General features: G+C 44.3%; 1 protein-coding gene across 1 annotated transcript in view; it reads left to right on the top strand.

Annotated features, from left to right (window-relative positions):
- The window catches only part of CHID1 (chitinase domain containing 1), a 424,884-nt gene extending 407,137 nt beyond the window's left edge, over positions 1-17,747 (top strand). Inside the window, exons 11-13 of the mRNA XM_083165482.1 lie at positions 15,451-15,531; positions 15,938-15,980; positions 16,834-17,747. Of these exons, the coding sequence (XP_083021608.1) occupies positions 15,451-15,531; positions 15,938-15,980; positions 16,834-16,932 (223 nt within the window). The 3' untranslated portion in view covers positions 16,933-17,747. The remainder of the gene's footprint in view (positions 1-15,450; positions 15,532-15,937; positions 15,981-16,833) is intronic.
- The last annotated feature ends 3,556 nt before the right edge of the window (positions 17,748-21,303 follow it).

Below are 21,303 nucleotides of genomic sequence, written 5' to 3'. Positions count from 1 at the left end.
GCCAGCAGTGCAGTACCGCTGGCATACACCTCGGAAGCCTACCGCTACATCGCGGGTGCTAAAAAGCACCAGCGATGTGCTGCTGATGGTTCTGATCCGACAGATTGAACCTGCAGCCCGGGACCACGCATCGCAGCAGATGAGTCAAACACATCTGATTTGGTCCGATATCTCGGGCCCGAACCGTCGGAATCGGGCGAAATCGGACCAAATCAGATAAGTGTATGGGGGCCTTAACCCTGTTGCAAGATGCACTTGCTTTCCGGAGAATATAAAAGCAACACTAATAAACCATCCAACACTTCTGAAACAGCTGCTACTAATGATAATTTATATGATTTACAATTAAAGTAAGTTACAATAACGCATAATGATGAACACATAGTAAAATATTTAGGTTAGACATACAGCACATGCCATGATCAACCTTGCACGCAGTATGGATCTTTGTATTGCATGTCTGTATCGGACATATGATTTTACATTGACTGCGGGGAAAAAATAAATTGAGTATTTGATGAAAAAAATCTAATATAATATGCCCTAAACATTACTTTCCATATTTTCATTTTTTGTACCTGCACTAAGTATCTTTCTTAGCAAATTTCATTTTGACCTTGTTTTTTGGAGGAATTAAAAACTGACACTAGGTCGCATAACTCTAATTTTGGTATCTTAACCATAGTTGCACTTGCCGACTGTTAGGTTGCCCTCCGGGAGAGGGCAGCCAGCTCTGTGAAGTAGGGGGCGGGGCCATCTATGGGATGCAAAAGAGCCTGGTTCGGGGGTGGAGCCATGAAGCAATGCTCTATTGGGGGCGTGTCTAGAGCGATCACTGCATTTTAGTCCCGGTATTTCAGGCACTGCACGGCGGGGCTAAAATGCAGCGGTTGCGTCATTTAACAACCCCCCCCCCCCCCCGCCGAGGTGCGGTTTTCAGGATGTGGACAGCAATGCGGGAAGGTTGCCCCCCGATTTCCGGGACCCTCCAGGCCATTCCGGTAGGCAACCCTAATCTTAACTCTAAATTTGGTAATCTTCTAAGAAGAGGATGCAATGCTTTTGTGATGTCAGAAGATATGCATATGCAGAGACCTATTTGAACTGTGTTGGAATGCCACAGTGGAAAACAGTGGCAAGAGAGACCCATGTTTACCTGCGATATAGATGCTGTTCCAGTTCCTACACAGCTATCTGATACCTACATACTGTATGCTCAATGGCTGGTACGCTAGGACACCCTGCTATGCCCCATATACAATACCAGTGTGTCTAACAGTGAGTACAGATGTACCTGTCCTGCTTCATCTTCGATAAAATCACTCCACTGGTATAATAACTAGTAACTTGGCTGTCCATAATAGGCATCTGCTGGCGTGTGCAAATAGATAAAGATGGCACAAATCTTATTTAAAATCGACAACAGGACAGCCACTTCCTGAAAAGAACATGCTGGGTTAGAGCAGGAGGATGCGGGTATTGCATTGTTGTAATCGAGACGATCTCCAATTGTAGGTACAGTAGATTCCTTTTGACAATGCTGCTCTGTATACAGTATGTCATTTGTGCATAGCAGTCATCAGTAACGGTACATGTAAGGCCAGCACATGTGTAATCTGGAATTGTGTGTTTTTTTTTACCACACTTGCTTTTCATGCATTGTTCCTAAGGTTTTCCCTATGTGCACTTATAAATGGCTTCCACCTATAGGAGGGACTGGAGGTACGTAGCCAGCACTACTGTGCACTTATAGATTACTTCCACCTATAGGAGGGACTGGAGGTATATAGAGGCCAGTGCTACTGTGCACTTATCGATGGCTTTCACCTATAGGAGGGACTGGAGGTATGTCGAGGACAGTGCTACTGTGCACTTATCGATGGCTTCCACCTATAGGAGGGACTGGAGGTATGTAGAGGATAGTGCTACTGTGCACATATAGATGGCTTTCACCTATAGGAGGGACTCGAGGTATGTAGAGGCCAGTGCTACTGTGCACTTATAGATGGCTTCCACCTATAGGAGGGACTGGAGGTATGTAGAGGATAGTGCTACTGTGTACTCATAGATGGCTTCCACCTATAGGAGGGACTGGAGGTATGTAGAGGATAGTGCTACTGTGCACTTATAGATGGCTTTCACCTATAGGAGGGACTTGAGGTATGTAGAGGACTGTGCTACTGTGCACATATAGATGGCTTTCACCTATAGGAGGGACTTGAGGTATGTAGAGGCCAGTACTACTGTGCACTCATAGATGGCTTACACGTACAGGAGGGACTGGAGGTATGTAGAGGCCGGTGCTACTGTGCACTCATAGATGGCTTTCACCTATAGGAGGGACTTGAGGTATGTAGGGGCCAGTGCTACTGTGTACTTATAGATGGCTTCCACCTATAGGAGGGACTAGAGGTATGTAGAGGATAGTGCTACTGTGCACTTATAGATGGCTTCCACCTATAGGAGGGACTGGAGGTATGTAGAGGCCGGTGCTACTGTGCACTTATAGATGGCTTCCACCTATAGGAGGGACTGGAGGTATGTAGAGGCCGGTGCTACTGTGCACTTATAGATGGCTTCCACCTATAGGAGGGACTGGAGGTATGTAGAGGCCGGTGCTACTGTGCACTTATAGATGGCTTCCACCTATAGGAGGCACTGGAGGTATGTAGAGGTCGGTGCTACTGTGCACTCATAGATGGCTTCCACCTATAGGAGGGACTGGAGGTATGTAGAGGCCGGTGCTACTGTGCACTTATAGATGGCTTCCACCTATAGGAGGGACTGGAGGTATGTAGAGGCCGGTGCTACTGTGCACTTATAGATGGCTTCCACCTATAGGAGGGACTGGAGGTATGTAGAGGATAGTGCTACTGTGCACTTATAGATGGCTTCCACCTATAGGAGGGACTGGAGGTATGTAGAGGATAGTGCTACTGTGCACTTATAGATGGCTTTCACCTATAGGAGGGACTTGAGGTATGTAGAGGACTGTGCTACTGTGCACATATAGATGGCTTTCACCTATAGGAGGGACTTGAGGTATGTAGAGGCCAGTACTACTGTGCACACATAGATGGCTTACACGTACAGGAGGGACTGGAGGTATGTAGAGGCCGGTGCTACTGTGCACTCATAGATGGCTTTCACCTATAGGAGGGACTTGAGGTATGTAGGGGCCAGTGCTACTGTGTACTTATAGATGGCTTCCACCTATAGGAGGGACTAGAGGTATGTAGAGGATAGTGCTACTGTGCACTTATAGATGGCTTCCACCTATAGGAGGGACTGGAGGTATGTAGAGGCCGGTGCTACTGTGCACTTATAGATGGCTTCCACCTATAGGAGGGACTGGAGGTATGTAGAGGCCGGTGCTACTGTGCACTTATAGATGGCTTCCACCTATAGGAGGGACTGGAGGTATGTAGAGGCCGGTGCTACTGTGCACTTATAGATGGCTTCCACCTATAGGAGGCACTGGAGGTATGTAGAGGTCGGTGCTACTGTGCACTCATAGATGGCCTTGACTTGTAGGAGGCACCTGAGGTATGTAGAGGCCGGTGCTACTGTGCATTTATAGATCCAGAGGAAGGTGCACATACTATTAGTGGTCTACCTGACAAAGGTCTGGAATCTGGGCTTGTTTTGCTATGAATTGTATAAAGGGTTAATATAGTAGAGACAATAATAATTATACAGTATGTGATAATTGTATGCGAGGTTGGTTGGAATGAACAAGGTGGTCTCCTATGGCAGCTATGTCTCCTGTTGCAGCAATCTGTGCTGTTGAGGTTTCAGTTCTCGTGTCGCTGGATGATCTGCGCCAGTAATGGGTGTTATGATTAGATCATTAGTAGTTTGCTTTTCCTAAGCAAGTGAGGACACATGAAAGACAGAGGAGACATGGGAGAATAATAAGCCAGGGTATTACATCTACCTGGCAGCGAACAAGTCCTGAAATCATCTCAGCTCCTAGGAGTGATAAGAGGCACTTTCAATAAACATTGATTTTAATCTGAGCCGAGATTTATTACCATGGCCTGAAATGTTTGAAGAGACGACTTAATGAAGTGGAGATCAATGTTCTCAGCTCTTCAAATTGAATCGGCTTCGGCCACATGATCCCTGAGCCCCCGGCTCTGCCTGTGTAGGTCAGGTCTCCTCCCTGATGTAGGTAAATGCAGATGGTCTGATGACAGAAGAATGCCCCCCCCCCCCCCCCTCCCCCCCATGAATGCCAAGACACTCGGGAAGAGCAATCTCATGGGAAGGGTTTGGTTCATTTAAATGAATCACCCTTTAAATTGCAAATGAACCCGCACAGTCACCTGCAAAACACACTTGGTAGATTTTAATGTAAAACACAAAAAAACGCATAAATCCCACAGTGCAAGACAACACTAGCATTACTAGAAGCCAAGGTTCAGTGCAGGTCTGTGATTGGTGCACTACCTGGAGGTAAATGTGTGCACTACCCTGCTAAACTCTACAGCAGAGAAAGCTACCTCGATGCTAAGACTTGTATCATGCTAGCCCCTTCCTTCCTTCCTGCAGTTACCGCTAGTACTGCATGATTTAGGGCTGGTCCCCACCACACCCAAGCATTAACCACCTACTGTATATCTATATCTATGTGTTATGGTGAGCCAGGTCAGCCCTCTTCATCAGGGTAGCCCGCTGCATGTGATGCCATCTTTGGGGAAGTATACACAGTATCATGCATTATTAGCTCCCTGACACTGATCTCATTTACATTTATGTATTTCCTGCTCATATAGAATAGTGAGAATTGCATAGCACAGACATAAATCAACTAAAGTCCACTATATTGAATATATAGCACCAGCGCACTCTGTAGTGCTGTAAACAGGATAGACGTATCATTATGATTCATAGGAATATAGGTGTTTGATACATAGGCAGTGGCATCACTAGGTTTGGTGGCACCCAGTGCAGTAGAGGATAGTTACTGCGTGGTGCGCTCACGAAAGGGTGTGTCCATTTGGCACCGTCTGCAGCGGTGTCTGATAATGGATCTCATCTGTCAGTGGCTTGGTCATCCTAAGGGTTTCTACAATGGCTGATGTTCGCGCAGATGATTCAGTGCTGCATCCTCAGATGCCGCAGTAGATCAGGGAAGCGGGAAGGAGGTGTCTATGCAGGATGGCTTCTGCAGCCTAAGGGGCCTATTTATTATGGATTACATATTCAGTGTGATCTGGATGGGATCATACTGCCCAGGATAGCATTGCAATATGCGATCCTAAAGGTGCCCATACACGGTACAATTACCGTGTACAATGAGATGCACGCTCCTGCCGACATCCCATCGCACAGCTCAAAACGTATGCGATGCGATCTAGTCCAAACTGCATACAATAATTGTACCATGTATGGGCACCTTAAGGTCAGGATGCATCTCTGGATCTGCTCTGCAAGGTGCCAGGTCAGTGATGACCACACTGTGCATCGGCCACTTCCGTGGAGGGTTCTGGGGGAACCCTCTGTCAAGCTCGCAGTGCAGAGTGTAGCCCATAGGCTACAATGGGATATCGCCATTCTCAGATGGCAGGGGCCAATATATTGGTAAATTGGGCAGCATCACATCCGCCATACACACCTATGGGGGGATGCGGCTGTGTTCGGGACTGGAAGGATCACAGCAGATATCTGTCTCAACTACTTACATTCAGGACATACTCACAATTTGTGGCTAACCCCTAATAAATGGGGATTGGCAGGGAATTAATGGGCCCTTAAGCATATTGTGCGTCTCCGAATCAGCCTCTATATTTGAAGGTTAATGATAGCAGAGTGGAATGAAAGTATTAGATCACATCACAAATAATTATCCGGAGAGCCTGACTTTGAGTTGTGTTTGGGGAATTAATGTAGAAAGATGTCTTGTTCTGAATGAAATATTAGCCCTGGTGGTGAGAACCCTCCATCATCCTGTGTCAGGTGTCAGACAGCAGCAGAGCCTGGTGCACAGACTTTTGTTAGTAGAGGTTCTGTGCTTCTAGGTACACCGCTCACACTGGGCCACATACAGATTCAGCATCCTCTTAGTAACACACAATTAACAACCATAACATATATATTTGTCCCTCTTTCCTATTTAATAAAACTCTGCAGTTGTAAATGATCTTCGGTCGGATGTCTCAGGCTTGTTTGTGGTATCAGGCCAACAAGCAGACAACGAGGCTACATCTGTGCTGGGGCGAGGGACTCCCAGGCACCTCCTTTATATCTCTCCAGGATGAGCAGTCCTCCTGAGCACCTGTCCCTGCTCACCACAGCGATAAATCAGCACTCACAGCTTCATTATCTGCTGCAATAACATGGGATCTATAAGTCATGGAAGTTATTAGTTCCTGCTACATCCACTGATTACATAATTACAGTAAAATATATTTCCGATGGCAGCACAACTTCAGCAGCCAATTAGTGGAGTTCAGAAGGTGCTGAGGTGGAATTATTGTGTGTGCGCGGCCTCTTAATAAAAGCTGTCATTTCTGTCGCCCAGATTATGCGGCCTCCGCCTCGTTTTTCCCTTCTTATAAGTATATGTGTGTTTCAGTGTGCTGAGCACCAATTTAGACGGTTCTAAGTAACAGTCACTAACAGCAAAGGTGCAGATGTCGAGGTTTGTTTTTTTCTGAAACAGAATGCTGGAAGGGAATGCTGCAACTTGTAGTACCTCAACAGCTGGAGAGCAACAGATCATTTGCTTGAATAAGACATTAATTCAACAGAACTACAGGGGAATGGCTTCTTCTGTTGCTATACTTTGTATGGCTTCTTGCTGTGTGAAACAGTTCAGACTAAGCTGCTGTTCTTTAATTCTATCACTGAGGCAATGCTCCATTGGTGTTCTTAGTTTTAAAGTCATTCCCCCCAGCCTTGGGGATTGATTCAGTTAGATACCCCCAACAGTCCACTAGAGTGAGTACAACTATATGCTCAGGGTAAGGGTTTCAGCCGCCCTAGGCGAATAATATAGACGTGGTCTCCCACCCAACACACACACACACTAATCTTATTGCTCATATTCAGCTAAGAATCTGTAACAGGCTTGAGCCTCAGCTTCATTCATATTGCCACTTACCTCCCTAGCCAGCCACGGCTCTCTCAGGAACTCCTCTTCCTGGCTTCCCTGCCTCGGTTATGTCGGCAATCCCAACAGGCACCATTGCCCCCACAGTTCATGGAAGGGATATCACGAGACCTTGCACAGTCCCAACTGCAGAGTCACCAGGAAGTGCTCCCATTCCAGCGCAATCTATACGGCGTCTATACATTTATTGTGTTTGTACCTTAACAAAACCTTAAGCTAGCTTATCTACAACTATAACACACTGACACAATAACGACTCGGACACCATAGTATAAGATTTAAAAGGTCATAGTTATTTATTATTTGGTATGACCCTTATTCATAAAAAGGTTGGCAATAAGGCACCACGTGATGTCCAGCTCGAGTCACAAAAAACGCCTCAACTACTAAATATGGTGGCGATTGAAACACCCCATCTGACCAAAGCATAACCTAGGACAGTCTCACCACCCCTTATCTGGCCGGTGTGGGCACTATCATGGAGGAGTGCCCAATTGTCCTGTCCCGTCCCCCGCAAAGGTAGGCCGCACCTGCCATCTTTCAAGGGGCAGTGCTTCCCAATGCCCACTTATGTAACAAGTGACTTTGGGACCGCGACGACGTACCGCCTAGTTTTAAGAAAGATGGTAAATGTACCATAATCAATTTGGATGGGTGGGTGGGGCTGAAACTTCAAAAAGAGGAAGTAGCTTCTGCAGGATCCTGCCTATATACCCTCTCCTAAGCTCACGCCCCATTTCTCCCTCACAGGCTACCAGAACTGCAACCAAACTTGAGACAACTAGCAGTCATCAACTTCTACTGCAAACACAATAATGTAATCCTCATAGCTACATTCAAGTTTAGGCATAGCTGCCTACCCTACTGCATTCTGCAGGAGACTCCCTGAAATAGCAGCAATCTCCCTCTCTCCCTCAGTAGTCTAGCAATCTCTCTCATTTCACCTAGCCCACATTACATTGTTACATTTTTTGGGAAAAAAGAATGAGAGACAGATACATTTACATTGAATCATCAGCACCATTTCCCAGCACATTACCAAGTATAGTATCTCTTACTAACTGCTTTGGGGTCATCTACATTTGGCTATAAGTCATTTTACAAGATTCCTCTCAGATGTAGCAGTGCCCACCAATGATTCTAGGTGCCACGTTCACAATCTCTCCATATATGGAACAAAACACGCCCTTTGGGTGGAGCATGACACGCCCCCTCAATGTGGCACTGTCCAAAATTATACTACCAACTATAATCTCCCTGAAACTAGTTTTCAAAAGTGGGCAAATATGGGCTTAGGCAGCCCTTGCTTAATCTTGTGCCACCTGCTGTGCACGCCCCCCACCAGGACCCAGTGCCCCAGGCTGCAGCCTAATCAGCCTATTGGCTAACCAGGCCCTGTATACCCATTCGAGAAGGCACTGGGTAAATCTAACCTACTACAAAGGCTAGAGTGCCATTTCTATACAGCCAATTGTGCCATAGTACTGCCAGTATGAGCTCAGTATACAGTATTTTCTCTATGGATATTGCATGCTGGTACAGGACAAGTGGGACCACGTACTGTAGGTAAATCGTGTCTATACAGTAGTTCCTGCTCTCACATCTTGAGACATACGCTGGGCAGACGCCTTATAATCTCTTGGCACAGAAATATATTATTTTCTGTCGGCTTTATAAAAGGTAGAATTGAAATGGAATGAAGCCCCCCCCCCTCCTCCCTACTAGATCACTGCAAAGCCAATTTTACTTCCATTTGCAGCTTACATGTACGTCTCAATATGTTACGGAAGGAAATCTTTTGCCCGCAAAAAAAAAAAGTCTTGTTTTCATTGTGTTTGCAAAATCCAGATTTATTACAAAGCTTACTCTACTCTCACTGTAACTGTTAATAACATTTTATTGCCTGCAATCTCATCATCACACATTCAAAAGGCTGCCACTAAAGCACGAGGCGTAGCGGGCTAGTGGGAAGTGGGGCTTACAAATGTTTTGACAGACATCTTGGTTTTTTTTCTATGGATCTGACATAAAACTCATCTTAAAACATGAACCAATGATGCAGTAATTTCTAATTGTATTCAGCATTGTCGGGAACCAGTGCTTCTGATTCTGTCTTCTCTTATCACCAGTTCAACTCACACTGCTAGAGCTACCCAGTGACATACAGTGTATGTATATATTACTGATCCTGATTGCGAGGAGTGCCTGACACAGTTGCCTACCCTCCTGCATTCTGCAGGAGACTCCCTGAAATAGAAGCAATCTCCCTCTCTCTCTCATTAGTCTACCAATCTCCCTCTCTCCCCGAAAAGGCTAGAAATCTCCCTGATTTCTCCTATCCCACCTAATGCAATATTCAAATTATGGCAACAGAGTTCCACATACATAAATACCCCCACAGTGCAGGTACATAAATACCCCCACAGTGCAGGTACATAAATGCCCCAACAGTGCAGGTACTCCGCGTACAGAATACACTCTTCCTGGCATACTGTTTCCCAGGTGGCGGGTCCGGCAATGTGGGTGCTGCAGCCGCAAATTAGCAAATTAATATGGCGGGCCAGCAGCGGGACTGGGGCCCGTGGGTGCTCATCAATTTCCGTGGGTGCTCGGCCCCTTGAGCACCCACAGAATCAGCATCTATGCAATCAGATGAGATTTGCACTTGAAATGTATTACATAGGCATCACAATTATTATTACGCATGTTGTGCTGCGAGAGAAGAAACTAAATATCAAATAATTTCAACCAAATAACCCAATATTGCAGGCAGCACTGCTATTATCAATATTTGCTACATTACCCAAAGTATATAGTTACTATTTTTGGTACTTATGTAATATCTGGACTTCCGGTTTTCTTATAAGACCGTGTCCGCTCGCCACGCTTCGGGCACGGTGGCTAGCTGAGCTCGCCACACTATATAAAATCAACTCCATGCGTAGTTGGATAGTAGGGGTATGAAAAAATGGGGTGCATTTAACATGGGAGTCCAGATAATACATAAGTACCCTATTTTTATCCAGAAATATCTAATATAAAATTTCATTCTTGGCCCTCTTCTTCTCTATCTCTATACGTCCTCTCTGGATGAGCTTATTTGCTCACTCAACTTCCACTATCACCTCTATGCTGTGATAACACTGAAATCTACCTCTCCTCTCCTGATCTCTCTCCCTCTATCCTTACTCATATCTCCAAATGTGTCTCTTCTATCTACTCTTGGATGACCCAGCGCATTTTTAGACATAAAATATCAAAGACTAAGCTGACCTCCTCCCACCCTCCTGCATAAAACCTGACAATCTCTCATCCTAGCCTGTTTATGCTCACTTCTTCCCCTTCTGTGTGACCCCTGTCTGTCTAACCCTCCCTTTAGAATGTAAGCTCTCACGGGCAGAGCCCTCTCTCCTTATGTGCCTTTCTTAGAATATATAAACCTTTGCCACCCTGATGATTGCTTCAGTGTCCTGTCCCCTGGTGCAACTATCCGTATTAACCATGTACTTGTCCTAAACTGTCTTGTGCTGTAATTTGTTATGTGTTTTTGCCCATAACTATGCTCTGTAAAGCGCTGCGTAATATGTGTGTGCTATATAAGAAACGGTTAATAAATAAATATATATATAAGGTCAGGTTGTCCTAGCAAAAATTGAGAAACTATAGTAATCTGCTCCTTTTTTATTATTTTAATGGAACCTTCTGTACAGAGCGATTGCAGGTATGGGAAATTATGTTGGTGAAAACTGCTCACGCAGATATCAGATTCACCACATGGATTTGTATTGTGAGATATAGCATTAAAAACCACCAGATTTACTATGACATTTGGAAATGTTCAATTACCTTTTCAGAGAGTATTATTTGAGAGCCTTTTCAAAGTGCAGCAGAAATCACATGTTTCCAGAGGGAAAGGTTAGATACAAAAAAAAAAATTACAAATAAAACTACTGTACAAGAAATGGTTCTTCTACTGGAGGTCCTCTTTTACATTTAAAGGCACGTCTTACGGTCTGCAGTGGTTCGTGCTATATGTATAGATTGCGGAAATTGTGGATGTAACCTCACAGGAACACATCCGGCCTCCAGCCTAGTGGAAGGTGTAATTCACTTCATCTGTATAATTATTTTTAAGAACCTACTAATTTTGCGGTACCCGTTACAATGCAGTTCTAGCTACCATTAAATGGAGCAAAGTGGTTCATTGTGCTATGGCCAGTGACAGGCATCAGCTCATAGTTGCCTACACTCCTGCATTCTGCAGGAGACTCCCTGAAATAGCAGCAATCTCCCTCTCTCCCTCATTAGTATAAAAATCTCCCTCATTTCACCTAGCCCACATTACACTGTTAAATTTTTTTGGGGAAAAAATGGAATGAGAGACAGTTACATTTACATTACATCAGCACCATTTCCCAGCACTTTACAAGTATAGTAACTCTTACTAACTGCTTTGGGGCTCATCCACATTTTAAAAGATTCCTCTCAGATGTAGCAGGACACACCCACAGTTCTAGGTGCCACTTTCACAAAGTCTTTTCACAATATATCTCCTTATATGGATCTAGGCACGCCCTTTGGGTGGAGCATGACACGCCCCCTCAATGGGGCGCTGTGCAAAATTCTACTACCAACTATAATCTCCATGAAACTAGTTTTCAAAAGTAGGCAAGTATGCATCAGCTATGGCTCTTACCCATTGGAACAGTCCTAGCTCATAAATATGCCCTTTCATATAAGGCCTACACATGTAGAGATTTGTGCCAGAGATTTAGCATGAGAGATTCCCCTTGAGCTTCCCTGAATGTAGATCGCTAAGAAAGTGCCAGTATGTGCACCAGTGATTTAAGCATGGGAGAGCTAAGTTAAGCACACACACGGAGCGATTCTATTCGGATCGGTCTAGTCAGTTTAGAAAATAGCCCGTTATCACTGCGTGTGGCCCCATTACAAGTTTGGGTTCAAATTGTCATTAGGGGACACACACACACACTATGCACACACTGTACACACATTCAGCATTCAGTTTATACAGCACACCTGCAAATACAAAATAATTTCCCAAATGAATACATACATATAAGCATGCTTTGTTCCTTTGAGGTTATACAGGTACCACTGAGTTTAAATTGAAAAAGATTGGGTCATCTGAGAGCCACCAAACGACCCTGTTTATATATATATATATATATATATATATATATATATATATATATGTATGTACTGTGGAAGAAGTGTGTTGTTGCCCATAGCAACAGATCAGCCATTGACTTTCATGTTCAAAGTTTAAATTTAAATAGAAAAGATAGAATGGGAATGGTTGCTATGGGCAACATAATACTTTTTCATAAACGTGTATGTTGTAATTAAAGTTCAGAGAGTTTGAAGTGATTCTGAGGTAATCAGAGCCCTCTGGCACTTGGAGGCGGATATCTCAGATACATTTGTAATATTCCAACATTACCATAGCATTAAATTAGAATTATGATTCCTAAAGTCTATTCCCTTCTTTCATGATCTACAGTGAAATAAAGACAACTCCCAATTAGTTCACAATGTGATAGCAAAGTGCCATGACCAAAACTGATGTCAGACTAACTGGTAATATACAGAAGACTTTTGTAATTGAGAGGCACAGAAATGTTCCCGATATTTTTTAACCCCTTCAGTGGCATGCCTGGAATTTTTCTGGGGCCAGCTGACGGCACTAGTAATACTAGAAGATTTCTCCCAGGGGATCGCTAATGCTGATTACACGGCGCCCAGGAATTGGCATTAACCATTACAGTGTTAATCCTGTCCCCCTAGCTCCTATTGGCCAGGGTTGAGCTTAACTGAGTAATGGTTTATGCTAATTCCTTTTATCCGTTTTCCTGGCTCTTATGTGTGAGGGACATACATGCCCACACTCCCGGGTTGTCCTGGAAATGGCCAAATATCGCAGCAGAAATGGTCGTTCCAATGGTTCGATGACGCAATTCATAACAAGCTTTACCCATCACTCTACTCTTCTTGCACAATGCAATTGTGGCACAATGGGTGGGGTTTCTGTGATGGTAATCACTACATGGAGCACTAAAGGGATATTAATATTTCACCTACAACCTAACAGTGACATATATACTGCATTATATTTAAGTCTTGTTACAGTATCTTTCCCCAACAATAATCTTAATTCTGCTGGTTGTGCCATGACCCTGTAGTTGGGTGTGCCATGACCCTGTAGTTGGGTGTGCCATGACCCTGTAGTTGGGTGTGCCATGACCCTGTAGTTGGGTGTGCCATGACCCTATAGTTGGGTGTGCCATGACCCTGTCATTGGGTGTGCCATGACCCTGTAGTTGGGTGCGTCACGACTGTGTAGTTGGGTGCGTCACGACTGTGTAGTTGGGTGCACCATGAATTGTCAACTACTCCTATGTTAATATACATTTAGATATTCATGGTTAAAATGTTGACATGTGCCATGCCTTGGTAGTTGGGTGCGCCATGATGGTGTAGTTGGGTGCGCCATGATGGTGTAGTTGGGTGCGCCACGACGGTGTAGTTGGGTGCGCCACGACGGTGTAGTTGGGTGCGCCACGACGGTGTAGTTGGGTGCGCCAAGACTGTGTAGTTGGGTGCACCATGAATTGTCAACTACTCCTATGTTAATATACATTTAGGTATTCATGGTTAAAATGTTGACATGTGCCATGCCTTTGTAGCTGGGTGTGCCACGCCTGTGTAGTTGGGTGCGCCATGATGGTGTAGTTGGGTGCGCCACACCGGTGTAATTGGGTGCGCCAAGACTGTGTAGTTGGGTGCACCATGAATTGTCAACTACTCCTATGTTAATATACATTTAGATATTCATGGTTAAAATGTTGACATGTGCCATGCCTTTGTAGTTGGGTGCGCCATGATGGTGAACTTGGGTGCGCCACGACGGTGTAGTTGGGTGCGCCACGACGGTGTAGTTGGGTGCGCCACGACGGTGTAGTTGGGTGCACCATGATTTGTCAACTACTCCTATGTTAATATACATTTAGATATTCATGGTTAAAATGTTGACATGTGCCATGCCTTTGTAGTTGGGTGCGCCATGATGGTGTAGTTGGGTGCGCCATGATGGTGTAGTTGGGTGCGCCACGACTGTGTAGTTGGGTGCGCAAAGACTGTGTAGTTGGGTGCACCATGAATTGTCAACTACTCCTATGTTTATATACTGTACATTTAGGTATTCATGGTTAAAATGTTGACACTTTCAGAATGTTGACATTTAACATGTTAACACCAAAATGTCAACAATTTTTTCCCCCTTATTGTAGCCCTACACCTAACCCTAAAAGCAACACAAAAATACATGTGTCAACATTTTGGTGCTGACGTTTTAAATGTTCATAAGGTGTCAACAATATATCCATGTTGTTTTAAATGTATGTCCAGGTACTGATTTGCGACGTACTCACCATGGTGACAGTCAGAACATTGTGGTGTCGTCATTCTGAATGTCAGCAAGTTGGCTGAATGCCGAACAGTTTATTCCCAGAAGTGACAACGTATTAGATATTCAAACAGCTTGTTGAAATTTATTTTCCCAGGTTTATATGATTTATAAACCAATACCCTTGTTCAACCGCACTTCTCCAAGGCTCTCAGAATCTCACCATTCATGTTAGAGGATATAGGAAGTGGCTGCGGTCCGTCGCCTGTAAACCATGATGCTTTGTGCCATCGCCTCACCCTCGCCGATCCCAAAGTTATAATTTCATCCGAAAGCCATTAACTACAGTTTGCAAGGATTTAGAGATTTACAATTTAATGTATTCAGTTGCTATGTGTGAAATGTACTAATGTTTGGAGAGTGATAAAGTGGAGAGGGAACAAGTACCAGCCAATGTGCTACTAACTGCCATATTACAGGCTGTGTTTGAAAAATAACAGGAGCGGATTGGGTGGTACTTTACCTCTCTCCACATAATCACACTCTAATGCTGGGTACACACTAGACGACACAAAAACAATACAACTAATTCACCCACACTCCCGTACAAAGGCTATGGTGCGTACACACTGGCATCGCTGGCGACATACTGCCCACGCACTGAACGATTGTAAGTTGGTAGTAACGAATGGTCGTTATTGGCAAATTTATTTAAACTATTGTCTAGTGTGTCCCCAGCTTTTGCTCATCTGCCCAATTATAGCGTCTACAAACTTCTGTTGTTGGCACAATGAACACAACTCTCCTGAAATACTCTGTACCACAGAGAGCTCAGGTGGAGAGTATTCTGCTTTCTGCATCTCATTGCTGTGCCTCGTCCTCACACAACTTCTGGTTGCATCCGCAGGTACATCGATATACTGAAGGAGCACAAGCCCAAGCTCTTGTGGGACCCGCACATTGCAGAACATTACCTGGAATATAAAAAGTGAGTAGCTCTGACAATGTGTGCCTGGGGCGGCTCTGCCCCCTGTTTTATGTTCCCAATGTCCACTCATACAAGGTTATTACATGGAAAGCTGTCGCCTTTTCTCTACAGTGTGATACAGGATGTGCAGAGAGACATTACTAGCAGAAATAACAAGCTGCACAGCCAACAATAATGTCTGCTTATTTTCTGTACTTTCCGGCTGATTGTATTTCATGTAGGGAAAATTGACAGACAAAGTGTAACAAATGGCCCTTATCTGCCACCAGATTGTCAGGTCTTATTGTAGAAGTGTGCAAGGGCCTGGTCCTTGTGTTAGAGTTTAACCAAACCCAGCTGGAACGTCTTTCCAGTTCTAGACAGCCGCATCGGCATCACTCACTTCACTTATGTTCTGTTTCTACAGGAGCAAAGGTGGAAAGCATGCAGTGTTCTACCCAACGCTGAAGGTAAGGTGCAGCATAGTCTATATACAATAGGTGTACGCAGGGTCTGATTCAGTGTGGAATGCAACACTGACAGTGAGAGAGCGGCGCGCCTGCAGGATGTGTACTGCGCATTGGTATGCTGTGGCGGTTTTGGGCAAAGACCTTTGTCACAATCACTTCTGCCCAACCGTGGTTGATGGTCATTTTTACCCAAAAATTTCCAGATTTTCATTTAACCCAGCCAGATTGGAAACATAACTTGGCGCGAGGAAAAGCAGTGGTCTCTGCATATCACACAGATACACAAAGGGATCAGTGTGGAGTAGCTGCAGCACTCCCAGTTGTGGCATTTGTGTGAATAAGGGGCACATGTTAGCCTAAAGATACATTTGAGAAATGGCGCACTGGCTGTGTGGCGCGACTGAGGTCTATTTATATGAAAATGACTGTGAACATTTTCATGACTCTGTAATAATGGGTGGGATGGATCAAAGCTAACAATGTGGTTCTTATCGCTAAATTAATTTCAATCAACAGCTTTTATCGGCAGAATATGATGCTTTATGTATCCCAGGGTATAGTCACCTGTCTCCTAGGACTATCACTAGCTAAATGTGCATTTATTTACCTCACCTGTGCTTGGCCTCTGCCACTATGCAAGGTGCTGCCGTCTCCCAGTCTAGTGGAGTCCCTGGTAACTGCAACTTATACTGCCATAGAGTCATTCTTGCTCTGTAATCTTGTATCTTTATAAATCAAATACCGGAATAGATCTCCCTGCTGGTCTCTCCTTGAGACTGACTGCTTCTGCTATTGTCTGCTGCTGGAAGTTTCAAGCATGTCTCACACGTGGTTTCACATCTTCATCCATCAGTCAATACAAGTGCGGCTGGACCTCGCGGAGGAGCTGGGCACAGGAATCTCCATCTGGGAGCTAGGACAAGGCTTGGACTATTTCTATGACCTTCTATGATTCCACCAGGTTGGGTTACAAGCGGTGAACTGAAGTGTTGTCTGTGAACTGAAGTGTTCAAGAAAAGAAACCACAACCTATTGAAATGGAACAGATCGCCCATCGCCCCCTGGAAATCGGGAACTCGTTGTTAAATTGTTACTCGAGTACCTTAACTTCTTAATTTATAAGATGACTTCTACAAGACTTTCGTGGCTCTTGTGTTTAACATTTTCTTTTCTTTTTCACCCTCCTTAGTTACATTTCCGCTTAGAGAGTGTTAAGCTTGCGGGTACAGTGCCTCCAATAAGTAAGGATTTAGAATTTGTTTTTAGAAGACATCTGAATAATGTTTCTCCTCTCCTTTTGTGTCCAACTAACTACCATTAATCCTACCAGTAGGGATCACATTATGATATCCGGAATTGAGGCTTTTGCAGAAGTCTGATGAAGGCATGTCTGTGTGATTAGTCCCAGCATTGCCTTAGTATGTTTGTTGGGTGATGATGGACTGGTGCGGTTATACTCTGGACCAGATCCATTCCTTACAAGCTCTGCTCTTTCACAGCTGCGCACAATTCTCACGTTGGCCTTCCTGTTTCAGCCATGATTGGACAGTTATCGGGACATTAATAGTTGTAGCTAAATAATGAAAAGACATAGGACACGCAAGTGCAAAAATGATCTAAATGCTCGTAAATGAGTTTGTTGAAAACACATGAATGTTGCAGCTTTGGGTTAACTGTATCCTGTGTAACTTAGACAAATGCTGATCCGTATTGGAAATACAGTTTTTAAATCTGAACCATAAAAATAAACCTGAGAAATGGCCTAGGTTATCATTTAGTGTTTGTTGTAGTTCCATTCATAGAATTACTGTCTCACACAGATACTCAGTGCTGCACAAGGTTAGGTGGTTGGAGTACTGTAAGGATACTACCATATATATTCTGACACATACATTTTCCGCTCCCCAGCCAGCATCATCTATATATATGGCCAGTGTCCGTGAGTCTCCGAAACACTGCTCTGCTGACAGAGAGTGAAACTACATCTCTTTCTCACACATGCACAAACACAGAAGGTAGCAGACCAGCTTTCGTAGCTTTTGCTTCGAGCGGGCTTACTAGTACTGTAATATAAGCAAAAATTAGTGCTGGAGGCACTGAACAAAGAAATGACATGGCAGCTGCATGGAGGGTGAGCCCCAGGGAATGCTGGGTACAGCACTAAGCTACAGCGGGCTCACACAAAAAGCAGAAACAAACGGATTCTTCTTTTTTTTTATATTTCTGCCTAGAACTTTTTACAGATTAGCCAAAAAGCCTAATAAGGGGCCTTATTCAGGTCCGTTCGTTAGTGCATATGCGTTTGCATGGTGGCGATGTTTAGTATCTGAGTATGCGCAGACGCATTTCTGGGCTTGTGCAGACGCTGGGTGCCTGCGCCCATGGCGAACAATCTGCGGCCGGTGGGCAGGGGGGGACATGGGTCGGCGGCCAGGGGTACTCGCCCATGGGAACACGGTGCGTTTCATGGGCGTTCATATGGTAATGCTGGGCATTCTAAAGGTAATTTCCCATTGACATGGGCACCGGGCGGCTGGCGTCACCGGATGTCAGCTGCCCGCCCATTTCACCGAGAACGCATACATATAAAAGTGACCTGATGCAACGGAATATGCTGCGCTATATAAGAAACTGTTAATAAATAAATAAATAAATAAATATGCGTGTGTGCACCACATCTTTCCATGGTCGGCGACCATCAAAAGATGTGGGAGGTTCCCACTGACATGCGAATGGATATATATGTAAGTCATCCATTCGCATGCCAAGAGAACGTACGCACTGTGCGAATGGTGGGCTGGCGTACCAACATTCGCAGGGCGGGTTCTGGCTGACTCGCAAGGATGCGAATTCGCATCTGAACGACTCAACCAGAATAACCTCCATAGTCCGCTGAGGTATTTGAACCTTTTTCCCATAAGTATTTAGGGTGTGAAGGAGATTTCTAGCCCCAATTTTTGCCCGATCTTTTAAGGGACCGGAACGTCCTGGCAATGTCCCGCGTGTGGGGGGGGGGGGGGGGGGGGGGGGCTGTTGGGAGTAGCTGGAGATCACGGCTGCACTCTGCTGAGAGTGCATGGAGGAAGCCAGTGGTCCCCCCTTGAAAATGAAAAAAAAAAAAAATAGGGTTACGGTGCTAGACCTTGCCTCTTTACCGAGCCCACCCCAATAGCCCTGCCCTTTCCGTGCGGTAGGTCCTGATTTAGGTATTATGAAAGTTGGGAGGTATGCTAATATAATTAATAAATGTAATTGACATGGACAAATGTCTGTTGGCCCCCAAACATCACACCCATAATGGTTCGTTGAATATATCTTCCAAATCCATGGGCATTAAAATGTAGCTGGTCCATATTTTACCTCTCCTCTTTTGGGAAGGCTTCTACTAGATTATGGAACAGGACAACGGGGATGAGCGTACATCCAGCCACAAGAACATTAGTGAGGTTGGCTACCAATGTTGGCCGAACTTCAATCCTTGTTCAGTTGGGACACATTTGTTGCTAAACATTTTTTGCTATCTATCTGTATTCTACAGGAGGTGGCGTACCTCCTTTTATGTTTCAGTAGGTGGCACCTCCTTAATTCATTGCACTATTCTGTTTCACACACAACCCTTGTTTTTCGAACTTCAATCCTTCCAACAGGTTTTTGATTGGATAGAGGTCAAGGTAGTGCTGGAAAAGACGTTCTTTCATAAATAACTGCACAAATGATGGACCTTTATTTTTATGATGACACAGGAAAGGATCTTACCTAACCCACTGATACAAAGCTGGAGGTACAGAGGGGTGTAGAGTGTCCTCATACGCCCCTGCTGCAGTCCCTCTAAACAGCCCTTCTTCGCACGTTAGGTCCCGTGCGCCAAGTGTCCCCTTCGCATATTTTCCACTCAAATGTGCATCTTTGTTGCAAAACGATGCAACAAATCCACTTCACAACCCGGTGTACTTTTCAGTTTTGCAACTTTTTCATTCATTGTGGTCTCTATTCAAGTTTGCCTCTGAGTTTACAAATAGTATACTGGGTCCTTAGGATTTGTTTTTTTTTCAAAGAAAAGTGTGTGGGGCTATTTGGCGTGATTTGAGGATAGGCGGATGTGGACACATCTGTATTGCATTGGGCGTAGTGATCCAAAACGGCTGTGCAGCTCCTGTATAACAGTGATCACATTGCTTCCAGACTCCATAGTGAGTGTAACAATAAAGAAAGGTTTTAAACACAGTGCGCTGCTAGTAGATCTAGCAATTAAATGAACCCCGCTGAATAAATCAACACTGGACACACTATAGTTATACTTAAATTTTATTTAAAAAAAGAAGAGATGAGACACAATACAAAATATAAATAATACAATACACAATTAATTAAAAATATATTAAAATATTCAGAACATGCCTATAAAGCTTAGAAATAGCACTTAATGGGTTAATATGGGAGTCTCCGTTTAGGTCAAAGCAGTGGATTAGTAATGGGTTAGTTCCAGTATTATGTAGAACAAGCTTTGAGAATGAAGCAGATGAAGCAAGTCTGCTGTGAATGCAGATAGAACCTGTTAGCGAGTAAGTAGTTCACGCAAATGGCAGTCTGTCAGGCACAAGTGTAAATATTATGGGGAATAGTTTGTTAGCTCACCCTCCTCGTTTAGATGTTTATTGTGTTGGAGGAGCACAATAAACATGTAAACGAGGACTGCACCTGTGCACCAGCTATGTGGACTGTTAGTAGATCTTGAGGACTGGGTTGGCCAACCCTGCTTTATATTGTATGGGAGCCAACACCGATGGTACTCACCAACAGACTGAGCTTGCAATCTATGGTAATATACTATATATGTGTGTGGCTAAACACAGAGATTATTACAATTAAAGGGTTTGTTTTGTGCTTTTGAAGTCTATATTGTGAATATCTAATTCAGGGTATCATTGAATACTTTACGGTTTGATTTTGCACCTGCTGGTGATAACAGATATTACCAACACTGATATGTCCTGGTATTTGCCAACCTTCTCATGTTTGGGCAATTGTCTATGTTCTATGTTCTACCAGTTGCTGAGATTATTCTAGGTGTTTTATAGTAGCTTCTAAAGTCTATGTTCCTACTGGTGAAGTACTGAAGGCTAGAGGTGTTGAGGCAAAGGTTTCTTAAATACATTTCTGTGGATGGAAGGTGCCCGCTCATTATCCCTGCAGCCGGTACAGATTCAGTTGGCGTCACTGCCAATATTTAAATGTAGAGACACTGGGAAGTAATTTTCTACATGTGGGCATCACTTGTACATGACTGCCCTGGCGTGTACCTGTTCTCCCAGCGGATGCTATT

This window comes from Crinia signifera, chromosome 11 (genome assembly GCF_055691185.1).
Source record: "Crinia signifera chromosome 11, ASM5569118v1, whole genome shotgun sequence".
Classification (NCBI taxonomy): domain Eukaryota; kingdom Metazoa; phylum Chordata; class Amphibia; order Anura; family Myobatrachidae; genus Crinia; species Crinia signifera.
The sequence above is the reverse complement of the archived record's forward strand: the minus strand, read 5'-3'. Positions and strand labels throughout refer to the sequence as shown.